The sequence below is a fragment of the Zeus faber genome (genome assembly GCF_960531495.2).
Source record: "Zeus faber genome assembly, chromosome: 2".
NCBI classification, from domain to species: domain Eukaryota; kingdom Metazoa; phylum Chordata; class Actinopteri; order Zeiformes; family Zeidae; genus Zeus; species Zeus faber.
The window spans coordinates 7473948-7488960 of record NC_137189.1 but is presented as its reverse complement, the minus strand read 5'-3'; the positions used below and the strand labels follow the sequence as shown (position 1 = coordinate 7488960).

At 45.5% G+C, this 15013-nt stretch overlaps 2 protein-coding genes across 2 annotated transcripts in view; one reads left to right on the top strand and one right to left on the bottom strand.

The window, feature by feature from the left end:
• The window catches only part of wdcp (WD repeat and coiled coil containing), a gene marked incomplete at its 5' end in the record, with an annotated part of 6964 nt that extends 4099 nt beyond the window's left edge, over positions 1-2865 (bottom strand). Inside the window, 2 exons of the mRNA XM_079996564.1 lie at positions 399-519; positions 958-2865. Of these exons, the coding sequence (XP_079852690.1) occupies positions 399-519; positions 958-2865 (2029 nt within the window). The remainder of the gene's footprint in view (positions 1-398; positions 520-957) is intronic.
• A 1875-nt stretch (positions 2866-4740) lies between these two features.
• Positions 4741-14898, top strand: fkbp1b (FKBP prolyl isomerase 1B). The gene is made up of 4 exons (XM_080024592.1): positions 4741-4899; positions 5914-5961; positions 13906-14018; positions 14123-14898. Exons 1-4 carry the CDS (start codon positions 4863-4865, stop codon positions 14249-14251), a joined length of 327 nt encoding a protein of 108 aa, XP_079880718.1. The 5' UTR covers positions 4741-4862; the 3' UTR covers positions 14252-14898.
• The last annotated feature ends 115 nt before the right edge of the window (positions 14899-15013 follow it).

Sequence of the window (15013 nt, the reverse complement as noted above, 5' to 3'; positions counted from 1 at the left end):
GTTTGAGGGGCGGTGTACGTTTCAAAACTTAAAAAACACCAAAACAAGAAATTGTTTTGAACTGTGTGATGACCTAAAAATACCATTTCAATTCATGTGGGAGGGACACACTGATAGGTCAAGATTTTTTACGATTATTAGTAACTTTAGGGCTTAGTTTTGGGGCAAATTATAGCCAATAAAAGGTGACAATGGATAGGTTCATTAACATTAGCGTTGCTTTTATCAGCTCACTACAAATATATACACTATGTTCAACCTCACCAGTTCCGGTACCAGGCCAGTGAATGTTCTAAACTAACAGCGAAACTGCTACGAATCAAACAAATCCAAACACCAGTCCAGAAAGAAAGTAATTATAAAAAAACTTTACTCGTAACACGAAGGGCCCCACATACCATGCATCATCTCCACAGTAATGAGGTTGAAGAGGTCTTGGAGGGCGTTCAGACGTAGCTTCCCTTCACACAGCAACAGCGGCCTCCGCTCATCAATAAACACATTCTCTGACAGCTGCTTCTACACAAAGGCCAAAAAAGAAGAGACAGTTATTGATGAGGGACATGCTTGTTTTTTTTTTTTAATCACTATTGATCCAGGGACGTCAAGGTTAACTGTATTATAATCTGTCTGATAATCGAACACGTGCACGTTTGTTTTGTTTTGCAACGGATACTTTTCAGAGCGCACGTGCGGGTGTGGGAATGCAATTACTTCTATGTCACAGGCATTAGCCAATTCCATTAAGTGAGGTCTACCCTCGGGCTAATCCTTAAAATGAAAGTTGTAGCCTAAGATTAAAATGTTTAAGCCCATTGATCGCTTGAACACATAATTAAAGAGCTGAATGGAAATATTCTCCTTGCTTGACATGTTTATGCTTTTGCACCACACGAAAACACACATTATCAAACAATGCAAATAGCATGGGCCAAATGTCTGGAGCATCTCCCTTACCTGACAAGTGACGTTAACATAGGGCGGTTCACATGCCGTGGGGTACACACTGATGCCCTTCTTGCCGTTCTGGGTATAATCTCGGATTTCTGACATGCACTGCTGCACGTCAGCAAAGCGGGTAAACAGTCGGTCCATGTTCTGCGCCAGCTGTTCCAGTGCATGCTCCCTGGCTGGACTGGAGGTCTTTTCGGGTATGGGCCGCATGGTATGGAGCTTGTCTGGTGGCTCGAAGTGAGGCGAGCTAGCCCGGCTGGAGTCACGGCTGGCCTGGTTGCCAAGCGGCAGGTTGGGCATGAGGAGGCCGTGGTCCATTTCAAAGTTTTCCACAGTAATGGAGGACGTGCTGGATGTGGCCCTGTCGGAAAAGTCGACAGAGCTGGTGACTGGGCTGGGTTCGCCGCTCCTCACCTCCTCTATCAGCCGCCGACTGCTGCCTGGTGAACGGACTACTCCTCCACCAGGGAGCACCAAGTCCTTTATCCCTGGACGCTCCCTGTCATCCTTAGGAAGGTGTTCAGAGTGTCTCCTAATCCCTGCGTGAAAATGACCAGGGGATTCGGGACGGTGGGCAGAGGCGAACAGAGTAACAGGTGTTTCTCCATCATACATGAGTTCTTTGACCACTAAGCGGAGGATGTATTTATCTGTGTTTGAGGACGGAAGGAAAGCGGGGTCGTTGGACTTCTGCCTGCCGACCATTATCAGCAGCATCTTGTCACTGAGAAAGCAGACACCTTTCGGCCTCTCGTTCTTCTGCAAAGAGATCTGCTGGACGTTGGGCATGGCCGAGGCCGTGATGCAGTACACCAGCACCATGTTACAGGTGTTGGATGCCACGGCTACTGTAGAACCTCGTGGATCAAATGCTACTATGTCCGGGACCAGGATCCCCGGGATACTCACCTTTCGGGTAGTGGTCACTTTCCGCTCGTACGTGACCAGGATGAGGTGAGACGAGTCCTGGCCCGAACCTGTAACAGTGTCCCTGCGGCGCAGGTGGATGAGGGGACTGGGGTCAGAGCGACGGTGCCTGGCTAAGAGTTGGGTGAGATCAACTGGGCCCGAGCTTGAGGAAATGCAGGACCTGTCTGATTCAAAAGACCTCCTTCTGGCATCCACACTTCTGTCATCATCTGACATGCGCATATGCTGCCCACCTTGTGCTTGCAGGGAGTCTGTTTCTGTGGGCAAATCGAAGGCCATGCCGGCGTTGAGCCCGCAGATTTTATCCAGCGGCAGCTCGGTAGACACGGCCACCTGAGCCTCCCCGGTGACTTCGATGGCACAGATGTAGCCTCCGACATCAAAGATGGGGCAAAAAGAACAGGCCACCAGGCTCTTCTGGATGTCGTTCCAGATGAAGGAGTGGAGGGCACTGCCGATAGCCACCACCAGGCGTGTGCCGTCCTTCGTCCAACAGGCACAGTGGACGAGGCCGCTACCTTTGATGTCCGCTTTGACTCTCCGGTTGTCCACCCTCACAGAGAACAACACAGATGTATCCTTCTTTGTCAGGACAGCCAGGATGTCCATTTTGGGGTGCCAGACACAGCCTTGGGAGAGGAGAGGAAAAGGCTCACTCATCTCACAGGTCTGGGTGCACAGTAGCTTGTTCTGCTCAAGGGCACTCAGCTGCAGCTGCCAGACAGTGATGTGTTTCTTGTGCTGGACAGCCAACAAGGCGGGGGAGCCGGAGCAGCAGAGCGGGCCCCAGAAGAGACCAAAGACATGTTCAAACTGGCCAATGACGTTGGTGTCCCCGAATTTTACCTCGCCGTCAATGAAGAAGAAGGATGTGAGGCAGACCTGCTTTCCGTCTGTCCATGCTATGCCGTGCATGGGGTGGATGGCCTGGTGTAGGGTGTTGAGGCCCGTCCTCAGCAGCTTTCCCTTTCCAAGGTCCATCCTGAAGAGAAAGAGCAGACTTAGGCTTTGAAACAAAGTAAAAAAAAAAATAAAGAAATCAACCACTCAAACCCGAAACAGGAATAAATGAAATGGTACCGATCTGAAACGTGCTCTGTTGTACAGAGCTCTGTCTATTGCCACCTGTGCAGCCTAATAATGAGGAAAGCCTCTGTCGTGCCTCCTTACAAGTACATGACTTAATCTCCTATGCATGGGTCAGTAGTGACGAGGGCTTATAGCTGATTAGGCGCCAGTGACCTTAGTGGCGCTGGTCAGGCGAAGGCTAAGGGTGTATTTACGATGCACAGGGATGCCCTCCTCCTAGAATCGGGAACAGGTAATTGAATCAATCAATGGCACTAGTAAGTCAATGACATCTGAAAAAAAATGAATCTATGATGACAGATAGATATATAGATGATAGACAGATGTTATAATAAAGAAATAACAATATATAGTAATAATAATAATAATAATAATAATAATAATAATGATGACAACGTGGAATAAACATAGCAACCTATCATCAGCTTACACTCCGACATAAATAGGAAACGATGCAGGTTTGCGTACATATAAATAAAGTCAAATAAACCAGGGTGGAAAACAAAAAGGTTACAACAGTATAAGTATACATCCTGCCACAAAACCTCAGCCTGTTACATTAGACTGATATTCACGTCTGAATGAAGAAATAACGTTAATAACTTACAGTGAGGAGCATCACATGTGATATTATTCTAATTGATTTGCACTTTTGCGTCACTATCCATTGAGACGTCGCCTTTGTGGTTTTGAACACGTTGGCTCCACGTCTTCCCGGCTGGAGTCCCATTCTATTTGACCCGGAAGCAAAATCGCGCAGCCCTCACTGCATTATGGGAGTTGTCGTTTTATTAATCGTTGCCTTTTCGTCTCGTCCCCTTTCGCTTAGCCCACACGGGGGCGCTTGTCCTGCTGCCTCTATCGGTCCTGGTTCCGAATTGTATTCACCCCTCAAATCTTCAAATCCAACTCATAACAAGAAAAGGAATCGATTAAAAATAAAAATAAACACTATGCATGTATCTACAGCAGAGCTCCTGGAGGTGAATGACATTGCTTTCCGACCTTGAAATTGCTTGTATACATTTGTCATGTTCTACTTCAGCATTTCTCTGCGAAAGCTTCAAATCATTTACAATATTCTGATTGTTTACGCTGAGGTAGCGCCGACCAACTCACACGTTTAACATCTCGTGTGCGTGTGTGTGCGTGTGTGCGTGTGTGTGTGTGTCGAGTAGAACTGCTTTGTGACGTCACACGGCGCCGCTTTGTTTCGTTAGCGTTCCAGGAGGTTTAAGACCTTTTAACAGCTTTGTATCTGATATTAATATTTGACAACAACGCGCGCGTCAGAGGACACTTAATAATAATAATAATAATAATAATAATAATAATAATTATAATAATACCAGAATGCCAGACACTACAACACGCTCCACTCGTTATCTTGACGGAGACAGTTCGGATATGGACCCCACTTCCGGTCGGGAACGCCCCCTCCGGAAGTGTCTATGCTTACTATCCATGCTGCGTTCCAGTAGCGTCGGAACCCGGATAAACCGGGGCGCCCGCTTGGACATGCTATTTACTATTATTAGCAAATACTATTATTAGTATTTATAGTATTTACCTTTATTAGTAAATATCACTGCGCGTAACGGCAATTTGTGTCGGCATTCCAAGTCGGAATGCCGGGGCAGCTGGCTCTGAGATGATAGCCTCCGCCCCCCCCCCCCCGCCCCGCAGGGTCCGTTAGCGCTGGAACCGGTATTATGGGAGGCAGTTAAACATCTCGAGGGTTTAGCCCAGGCGCTGCAGAGCGTAATCTTTGCTGGCGCTGTGCACGGTCCAGTGCTGATCGGGGGCTGCATGGTTCCTCCGCATAACACGCCCCGAGACGCTTCGTAGACTTAATGCTTTGGGAAGCAACCGCTTGAAATAGTGCGATAATGGGCGTGGAAGTGGAAACTATATCTCCCGGGGACGGTGAGTGGGTTTGTTTCCTTGCATACTTTGCCACGATCGGGGGTTTTGCAAATATGATGTCGGGGCTTCCTGCAGTTACGTGGGGGGGGTGCACGCCGTGATGCAATATAATTCAAGTTAGTTGCATCGTGTTGAACAGTCGCACCTGGTTCTTAACCTGGCACAAACACTATATCCATTTGATATATGGATGCCAACTTGCACTATGGGTGAATTGTGTGAATCGTTGATACAGAGCTTAATTGTCCTTTTCTCAGGAGTATTGCATATGGCCAAATTTCAAAAATGTTGGTTTGATTTTAGGTGTAAAGCACTGCGCCAATTGTTATATTTTTAGTTAAGTTTAAGGTTCATCGCATATTGCCATTTATTTACTCTATTATTACTATTATTATTATTACTATTATTATTATTATTATTATTATTATTGCCAATTGTTTTCATGTGAGCTGCTATATAAAGAAATAAAGTATCTATCTATCTATCTATTTATCTATCTGTCTGTCTATCTAGTATTTGGGTTGTGGGGGTTCTTGGATATCCAAATTTGGTTATGTCATCCTCCCACTCTGCAGGGCATTTTTCTGGAACTCACAAATTGTCCTATCTGTAGTTGGTCGACAATTTGTCTTTTATTATTATATATTATTTGTGTTATATGTTCGTAACTGTCACATTGGGAAATTTACACTTAATAAGTTAAATTTTGTATGAGTTGAGCATGTGTTTAATGGCTGACACACACATACACACACACAGCACTGAGGTGCGTTTGACAGCACTGTGGGTCTGGCATTTTCACACACAGTGAGGATATCAGCAGAGTGCAAATTTGGGGAGTAGTGCAAGGTGCATCCACACACCCACGCAGAGGATTTGAGGTTCCACACCTGGTTAGACTTAATCCAGCCGTTGTTGTTAAAGAGGGTTTAAAGGCGTAACCGCCCTGAGATGTGCCAACATAACAACACGTAATAATTCATGTTTTACTTTTTGTATTTCCTTTCTCAACAGGAAGAACATTCCCAAAGAAGGGCCAGACGTGTGTCGTTCATTACATAGGTAAAACACTTTTACATATAGTCTGGTGTGAAGCCGATTTAGATTTTTCACGGGAGGAAATTTTCCCACATCACCTTCCTTTTTTACCTTTTCTTTTATTTCTTTTTTAAACACAATGTGAAGCTCACTGTGAGTCAGTCAGAAGGTCACGTGCATGCAAGTGTTTACACCAAATGCACAGGCTGTTACTAATATAAGAGCCATGTAAAATCAGCCATGTCATTTAGAAGAGCTTCTTGATTTTCTACTTTTTTAACACATAGAAGCATGTTGAGGGGAGAATGAATGGTTTGCGTGTCAATCATTAAGCAAATGAAACATTAAATGAACACAATATCCTGGAATTTGGCCGTACTGTATGACAAGAGGCGTGCTGTCAGGATGTGTCAGCACCAAATTCAGTTCATTTCCGATTTGCTTCCGGTAGCCAAGTAACAGGAGTAGTATGGTGTGTAAAGAATCCAAAATCGAAATGAAACAGAACCTCAAAATATTAATGTGTAAAAAAAACAAAAAAACAAAGAGCCCCACACTCCATATAGAAGGATTTTTATTCATTTTGATGGGGTGTTTTGGCGTCACATGATCTTAATTCTGTATGAATGCTCAATAGAATTTGCTGAGCAAATCATATTTTTTTTGAGAAAAACACCCAAACACACACACTCTGAGTTCTGGTGCCTGTTCTCGTGTTTGTTTCACACTCGACTGTGCGGCATTCGAGGTAGAGCATTAAAACGCAGCGCAGTTTAGGAGAAGAATGTGGGTTATCCCGTGCCTCGGGCTCTGTGGTCCAGAGAAGTGGGTCAGACAGAAAGTAGACAGACCCCGGGTTCCATGTCACGACTCTGTCCGGCCGTCCAGGCATGGGCGGCCATGTGGTGGGGGGACACTCCGGAGGGAAGAGAGTGACGGAGAATGTGTACCCGTCACGCACGGTGCTTGTTTGGTTCCATAAGGAAACGGAGTAAAATAAAATACCCTACATCTACAATAAAAACACACTGTTTTGGTGCACCGATGACGGGCGACCCATTGCTGGTGCGTGGGCACAGTTGGTACCATCGGAGAGGGAGCGATCGGGGCGCAGAGCCGGCCCTGCGGGGCTATTTTAGATGGGGGGCTATTCATAAAACATTCGGGGCTGAAGCCCGGGACGCCCACCCCCAACGACGCCACTGTCGCCAGCTTTCTATTACCGTAATTCCAGAAAGTGGGGTGACAAAAAAACCCGCTGTCTGGCGCCTCTGCGTCCAGGATCATTTTGTTGTTACTGACTGATTTATAACACATTTCTTGGCTGGGCTCCGGCACAAGATGCACTACAGAGCCCAGTGACCTTTCCAACAACACATGGGTGTGGTGTTCAGGTGTCCACATATTATTGGCCCTATGGTGTAACTGAAGCTCTTCTGAAGTTCTTCTGAAATCGCTGTCTGGCGCAGTAAAGCCAGAGGCTTTGTCTCTTGACTGTTTTCGTAGTTTTCTGTTTTTTTTGCAGTTAAATTTCTCTTTGTGGTGAGGCTATCCCGAGGCAGTCATTTTATTTGGTTTGATACACCATGAGGTTGTACTGTAGATTAAAGGACCTGTTGAGAAATTCACAAGCAGCTCCAACCACAGCTAAAAAAATATCTCTGTAGGTCAGATTCCTTTCTCAATGAACATTTGCCTGCTTTCAACTGAAGCACTCCATCACAAATATATTAAATCACAATCAAACCTCACAAGCTATTTTTATTTGATGCATTTATTTATTCATTTTTTTAAAATGTATTCTTTCATTTAATGAAGTGTCCTTGGGTTACTTGAAAGTCACTTTGAAATTATTATTATTGTTATTTTTTTATCATTTTTATATTATTGTTATTGTTATTATTATTATTTTATATATATATATATATATATATTTTATATTTACTTCTTTTTTATTTGACAACAAAACTTTGGAATGAGAAGAAAACAAGTTCCTAGTGTAAGACCCCATCTTTATCTCATGCTGTTTTGGAGATGTTCATGTCATATCCCTGTGTTAAAATTGGTTTCAGCCAATGTTTTCCCCAGTCTCCTGTCATTTCCACTGCTTTTGCTCTATTGGATTATGTTGCTCTAACCCCGGGCACGGGCTCCCGTAGTTCCGGGGGTTGATCGGGTTCTGAGAAGAAGGGCCTGTGTGGATCTGCACCAGGAAATCAGCGCACACATGCACGTCTTGCTGGGTTTTCTCTCTCCCGCTGTTCCTTTGATGACAGAGATGATGCAGAGTTGAGCACAAGGAAAAGCGCTGTGTGAACCAGACACAGAAAGGCGCTTGTTTGTCCTAAACTGTATGTTGTCATGTAAGTAAAGCGTCGTGCACACTAAAGGGCTTTTCAAGGTCTTCAAGCGAATCATCAGGAAATCTCTTGTCTTGTCTTGTACTGTCATAGCTGTTTTGATTTGAAGAGGTCAGAGGCACTCCATCGCCATCAGTCTTGGTCTGAGGACTGGTCGTGAGACTCTCGGGTCGATTTTGATATTATATGAAGTCTTGCATCCCAGCCCCTGTAGTGTGTGCTAGAATCCCAAGATGTGTATCCGTCCTCGATAAATCCGATAGTGTGTTCACCGCTGAGACGTAAAAAAAAAAAAAGTCTCTGTGATTCTGTCTTTTTGAAAGTCTTCTGAAGGTTGTGTGGCGTGGTGTGTCCCTGTCGTGAGGGGAGGCTGTTTGTTGAAGTCTCATCTGATAAGGTCCATGAACGACGCTGTGGCCATCGTCAAAGCCTTTTTAAATGTCACAATCCTTGGGGAGAGTATCAGGAAAATGTTTTTTGGTTTTCACCGCTGTGCCCTCAGATGAAGCCGTGAGCTCCAAACAGGAGGAAATAGTCTGAGTCCACAGAGGTCCGGAGAGGACATTGTCACAGTTTTATTCCGAAAGGATCAAGCCATGGTTACAAGACAGCGCCAAAGTGGCGGGAAAGAGGGATTTCATACCATTTCATAGGATTTTTTGAATTGCGCTGTTCATGGTGCACACCTGACACGTCCCAGCGCCACTTTCGCTGATGGGCGTCCGAGTACGTACACAAACCTTGGGGATTCTGCTGCTCAAAGAGTGTATCGCATCTGCCCGTGTACTCCCAATTTAGTGTGGAGGTCGTCACAATGAGACCCCGCAATTACCTCCATCACCCCTGGGAACCTTGGTGGGGGGGGGGGGGGGGGGGGGCAGGTTGATGTCAGGCCTAAATACGTCCGAGTGCTCCTCTCTACAGCGACACGTGACAACGAGGACAGGAGACCCCAGCGGCACTCGGTCAGAGTGTCGGGACTAAAATAGACTGAGGAGACGCCGAGCTGCTCTCAGGGAACAGACGCCGTGGGAGGGAGCGTTCGAGTGGAGACACAACATTCTGCTTCTGAATGGTGTTGAAGATATTTCAGAAGCAGTGGCTTAGGTGTATTTAAACGGTGACACCCTGAATGCGAAGACGATTCATCTCTTGTGCAGTTCTCAATAACCTGGTGGCAAAAGCCAACGACAACTGACATTTTTTTCAGCTGGTTTGTCATTTGGCTTGTTCAGTTTCAGGGAAAGCTGCAGAAAACGGGACTCGGAATAACAGCGTTGGTAAAAAAGTTGGGGCCCCCGACTTGAAGCTCTGGGTCAGTGGTAACTAACCTGTGGCCCGCAGACCTCCCATGGTGTGGCCCGCTCAAGGGTTTGTTCAAAATGAATTCATAATTGGGGGAATAACTTCTGAAATTGCTATTCGGCAACTTTTTTGGCACATCAGGTAAATTGAGGAGAAGTGTGACTGGGACGATTCCCTTTCACACTTTACATCTACATGTAACTTCTGCTGAAAGTCTTTTAACAGGTCCAACTTGGTGCAGTATAACCCTTTTTATTCCTTTCAGTGTGATTCAACCCCCAAACGAATCTCCTTCCTTCCCCAGCGGCGGCAGCAGCAGCAGCAGCAGCAGCAGCAGCAGCAGCAGCAGCAGCAGCAGCAGCAGCAGCAGCAGCAGTAGCAGCAGCAGCAGCAGCAGTAGCAGCAATTGTTGCTTGATGAATGATTGTCCCCAAAACGTTTTTTTTTTCACAAACTCATGTGACTTTGCAGCTTTACGCGCACTATCTACGTGGACCTGGGCCAGGAAGGCTGGCAGACTGAGATGGGCGGGTGGTGTGGTGTGGGGTGGGGTGTGGGGGTACTGTAAACCGGGTTAAAAATAACTCCCCCCGCCCCACACAAACACACATACACACACGCAGACATGCAGACACGCACACGCACACGCACACACACACACACACACACACACACACACACACACACACACACACACACACACACACACACACACACACACACACACACACGGCCTCAGGAGCCAGACTGAGCCAGACGGAGCCCCAGCGAACTGGGGTCTGCTCTCACGCCACTTAGGAGGGAGAGGGCTTGGGCGGGGTTGGGGGTGGGGGAGTGGGCCTCCGGAAGGGAATGGCATCATTATCACAGGGAAAGACCCCGCCCTCTGCTCCCCCACGTAGAGAATGATAAGAGCGGCGCGAGAGCAGGGTTGGTCACACTTATAGCTTTTTTTTTTTTACGGGGTTTAACCTAAATCGGGACGAAACTAATCCGAGGTGAATGAATTCGGACTTAAAAAAATAACCTTTTCAGATGTTGCTTAATTTTAAGATGAGTTTGTTGTAGACTAGTCGTCCAAGACTAAAAGGTGAAGGACTTGTCAGCTCCTTCTGTCTGGTCTTAATCAGGATCAACCTGGTCTACCTGGAGGCCACACCAATTCATGCAAAGGTTTAATTTAAACTTCACTCAGATCTAGATTAGTTCTAAGTCTTTTTTAAACCAGGACTGAGAAATGCCATTTCAGTTCATCCAGATTAAAAGTGGGATTTGCTCTGAGATTAGGCCTGATCTGTGTCCCCGAAACTCTCAGGCAAGGGACTGAAACTAAACCACGATGAAAGAAAGAATAAGAGTAGATGTCAGGAGTGGAAAGTAATCGAGTACTTTTTCTCCAGCGCTGTATTTAAGTTACATTTTCATGTAATTGTTCTTTATTTGAGGAATTCCATTTGAGGGGACTTAGTCCGTCAGCATTTCAAGGCAAGTGAAGTTCGTTCACCTGCTCTGGTGGGTGAAGCAGGTTTTCATTTCCTCACCATGCACCCTCTGACTCCGGGGCTTTGGCAGACACACGTGCGACGGCGATTCCTGGAAGCTGACTAAGTTTAGTGGGAGGTGGTGAAAGCGGAGAGGCTGCACTGTGCCCGTTCCACTCCACGGGTTTAGCTGCCGTCTCCGAACCTGAGTTTGCTGCGCAGAGGGTTTCATTTCTGCCGAACGATGGCTCTACTGTATTCACACCTTGGCTAAAATGCCGTAGTGAGATTTCTGAAGGAACACAAGCGGTGCGGCCCGGCACGGGGTGGCGCTATGGGTCAAATATTCTGTTAAAATTATTTTTATTGGCATGGCAAGAATTCTTACATTGCCAAAGCATAACAATAATAATATTACATATAATTACATATGAACACATAATCAGGTAAAGATATTAAGACAATAATGAAATAAATGAATGTATAAATAATAATAATAATAATAATAATAATAATAATAATAATAATTATTATTATTATAATGATAATAATTAATAAAACAAATAAAAATATTAATAAAATAAATAAAAAAAGGTGGTGCACTTTTCTGGCACGCTGTGATGTACACCACGTTCCAAATTATTATGCAAATGGTATTTTCCTCTGATTTTCCTAAATAGTCGATGCAAATGACAGTATAATTTTCAAGTCATCAACCGTAAGGGTATAATTTGAATGTTATTGAACAAACCTCCCAATCATAACAGTATTTTTTTTTAAAATAAAAAACTCAAAATGCACTGTTCCAAATTATTATGCACAACAGAGTTTCAAAGCATTTTATAGGTTGTAAAGAACTGAAAATGGTCATTTGTTGAATTTGCAGCATTAGGAGGTCAAATTTACTGAAATCAAAAGCTATTTCAATCTAAAACATCTTAACAGGCCAAGTTACATGTTAACATAGGAGCCCTTCTTTGATATCACCTTCACAATTCTTGCATCCATTGAACTTGTGAGTTTTCGGAGAGTTGTGCTTGAATTTCCTTGCAGGATGTCAGAAAAGCCTCCCAGAGCTGCTGTTTTGATGCCAACTGCCTCCCACCCTCATAGATCTTTTGCTTGAGGATGCTCCAAAGGTTCTCAATAGGGTTGAGGTCAGGGGAGGATGAGGGCCACACCATGAGTTTCTCTCCTTTTATGCCCAAAGCAGCCAATGACACAGAGGTATTCTTTGCAGCATGAGATGGTGCATTGTCGTGCATGAAGATGATTTTGCTACGGAAGGCACGGTTCTTCTTTTTGTACCGTGGAAGAAAGTGGTCGGTCAGAAACTCTATATACTTTGCCGAGGTCATTTACACACCTTCAGGGACCCTAAAGGGGCCTATCAGCTCTCTCCCCATGATTCTGGCCCAAAACCTGACTCCGCCACCTCCTTGCTGAGGTGGCAGCCTTGTTGGGACATGGTGGCCATCCACCAACCATCCACTACTCCATCCATCTGGACCATCCAGGGTTGCACGGCACTCATCCGTAAACAAGACTGTTTGAAAATGAGTCTTCATGTATTTCTGGGCCCACTGCAACCGTTTCTGCTTGTGAGCATTGCTTAGGGTTGGCCCAATAGTAGGTTAATGCAAAGCTGCAAGCCTCTGGAGGGTCCTACACCTTGAGGTTCGGAGCCACAAATCTCTTCACAGTACAATGATCACTGTTAAGTTTTTGTGAAATATCGAATGTTTTCATAACTTGTCCAAGGCATTGCACTATTTGACACTTTTCGGCAGCAGAGAGATCCTTTTTCTTTCCCATATTGCTTGAAACCTGTGGCCTGCTTAATAATGTGGAACGTCCTTCTTAAGTAGTTTTCCTTTAATCGGGCTCACCCGGCAAACTAATTATCACAGGTGTCTGAGATTGGTGTCAGTGATCCAAAGAGCCCTGAGACACAAAACCATCCACGAGTCTAATTGAAAAACAAAAAATTAAATGTTTAGGACACTTAAATGCAAGTTGCATAATAATTTGGAATGCGGTGTATTTAGCGACCACAAATGAGCAACTGGCTGGTTTCAAACTGCACTGCAAAAGGTGAATCATTTCTGTGAGTCTATATCAGACCAGAATGAAAGTGAAGAGGTGTCGACAACAGAGTGGATGACACAGCTGAGGGCGTGAGCCAAATTGGAACGCGAAGCTCGACAAGTGCGTGGAGTGTGCCCCCCCCCTCACGGACACTGCACTGAAGGAAATCTGCAGAATCTCTTTCCCTTCTCTCTTCTTTCTCGTTATTATTATTGTCGGGTTTTTTTCTGAGTCGTCCTGTCTCCCTCCATTTGCCCGTGGAAGTGTTTAATGGTCCTAATGTTATTATCACGGCTGATTGAACTGGAGTGGCACAGTAATGCGTCTCTCGCCCGCCTCTTCCTCCTCGTGGTCTGGACGGGGGCGAGGCGGTGGCCTACTTCTCTTCCAAAATAATCCACGGAACCAGGCCACGGAACGCTTCCTGCTTCGCATTTCTCTTTTGTGCGCTTGGATCGCGACTCCAGTGCCAAGATCTGGATAAGAGACTCCTGCTGTTCCCCGGGCCTTTGATGGTGAAATACCTCTCTTCAAAATGGTTCCTGGAATCGTGGGGGGGGGGGGGGGGGGGGGCGCGCAGGGAATGTTTTAGGCAATAACAATTGCGTGATCAAAATCGATGGCTCAAAAAAAACGGCACAGAAAAAAAAACCCCACCAGGATTTACCAGTTTCTGTAAACACTAAAAGTTTTCTCAACCCCGCCCCCCCCCAACCCCTTTTTTCACTCTGCAGGTATGTTGCAGAACGGGAAGAAGTTTGATTCCTCCCGAGACAGAAACAAGCCCTTCAAGTTCAAGATCGGACGACAGGAAGTCATTAAGGGCTGGGAGGAAGGAGTCGCGCAGGTAACCGGCAAATAAGATCATGGGCATTTTTTCTGCAAATACCTTTCAATCTTGAAACGCTGAGGCCTGTCCCTCCTTAACGCCCACTCCCCCTCCCTGCACAGATGAGTCTGGGCCAGAGGGCGAAGATCACCTGCACGCCGGACATGGCCTATGGCGCCACGGGCCACCCCGGGGTCATCCCTCCGAATGCCACGCTCATTTTCGACGTGGAGCTGCTCAAGCTGGAATGAGGGCTCGCGGGAGGAGGGGTGTAGGTAAAGGGGATAAAGGTCAAAGGTTAAAGGTCAGCGGGGGCTCGATGTGCCGCAACCTATCCTGCCAGGGATCTCCGCCTCTTCCCCCAACGGTCAAACTATCTGCAGCCGCTTTGTTGCCACGTTGGATACCGCAAGAAGGGTTTTAGTGTTTTTAAACAAAGATACACATGCACAGACATGCACACACACACACGCGCATGCACACACGCACAGTTTGGCATCTTTGTCTTAATGTTGTTGGCTGGTTTACCAATACGCTACTTTGGTTTTATTCGTATTGCTTTTAGTTTGTACATTTTGTTTATTTAGCCAGTGATACGTCTGACATTGCAATCCAAACATGTACTGCCTTCCAGTTTTTGTGGTAGAGATAAGGTATGTTCAATGCCACGTTACTACTACTATTTAACTGAGCAATTACCAGCTATGCTCTGCATCGCCGCTTCCATAAAGGTTCGTCCTGCTGAATGCTAAGTGATTTTGCTTTATTGACTATGTTTTGTATATCCATCTTAAACAGTGTACTACTGTACAGAACGTTAGAGAGCCATGGCAACTATGACCGTTTGTATCGATCAACTCTTAATAAAAATGGCTGTTGGGAGTACTGTGTTGACAAATTGTGTTCAGTTGTTTTTCTTTTGAGTATGTAGAAATACACGGAGGAAGTAGAACGTAAACAACAGGAATTAGTCCATTCAATTCACACTGATCAGTGACATTTTAGAAATTCAA

Bases quoted from the DNA above. Each gene is read 5' to 3' on its own strand.
- fkbp1b (XM_080024592.1), top strand. From the start codon at position 4,863: ATGGGCGTGGAAGTGGAAACTATATCTCCCGGGGACG. The intron at 5,962-13,905 runs GTAAAACACTTT...TTCACTCTGCAG, and splicing joins GTGTGTCGTTCATTACATAG to GTATGTTGCAGAACGGGAAG. The intron at 14,019-14,122 runs GTAACCGGCAAA...CTCCCTGCACAG, and splicing joins GGGAGGAAGGAGTCGCGCAG to ATGAGTCTGGGCCAGAGGGC.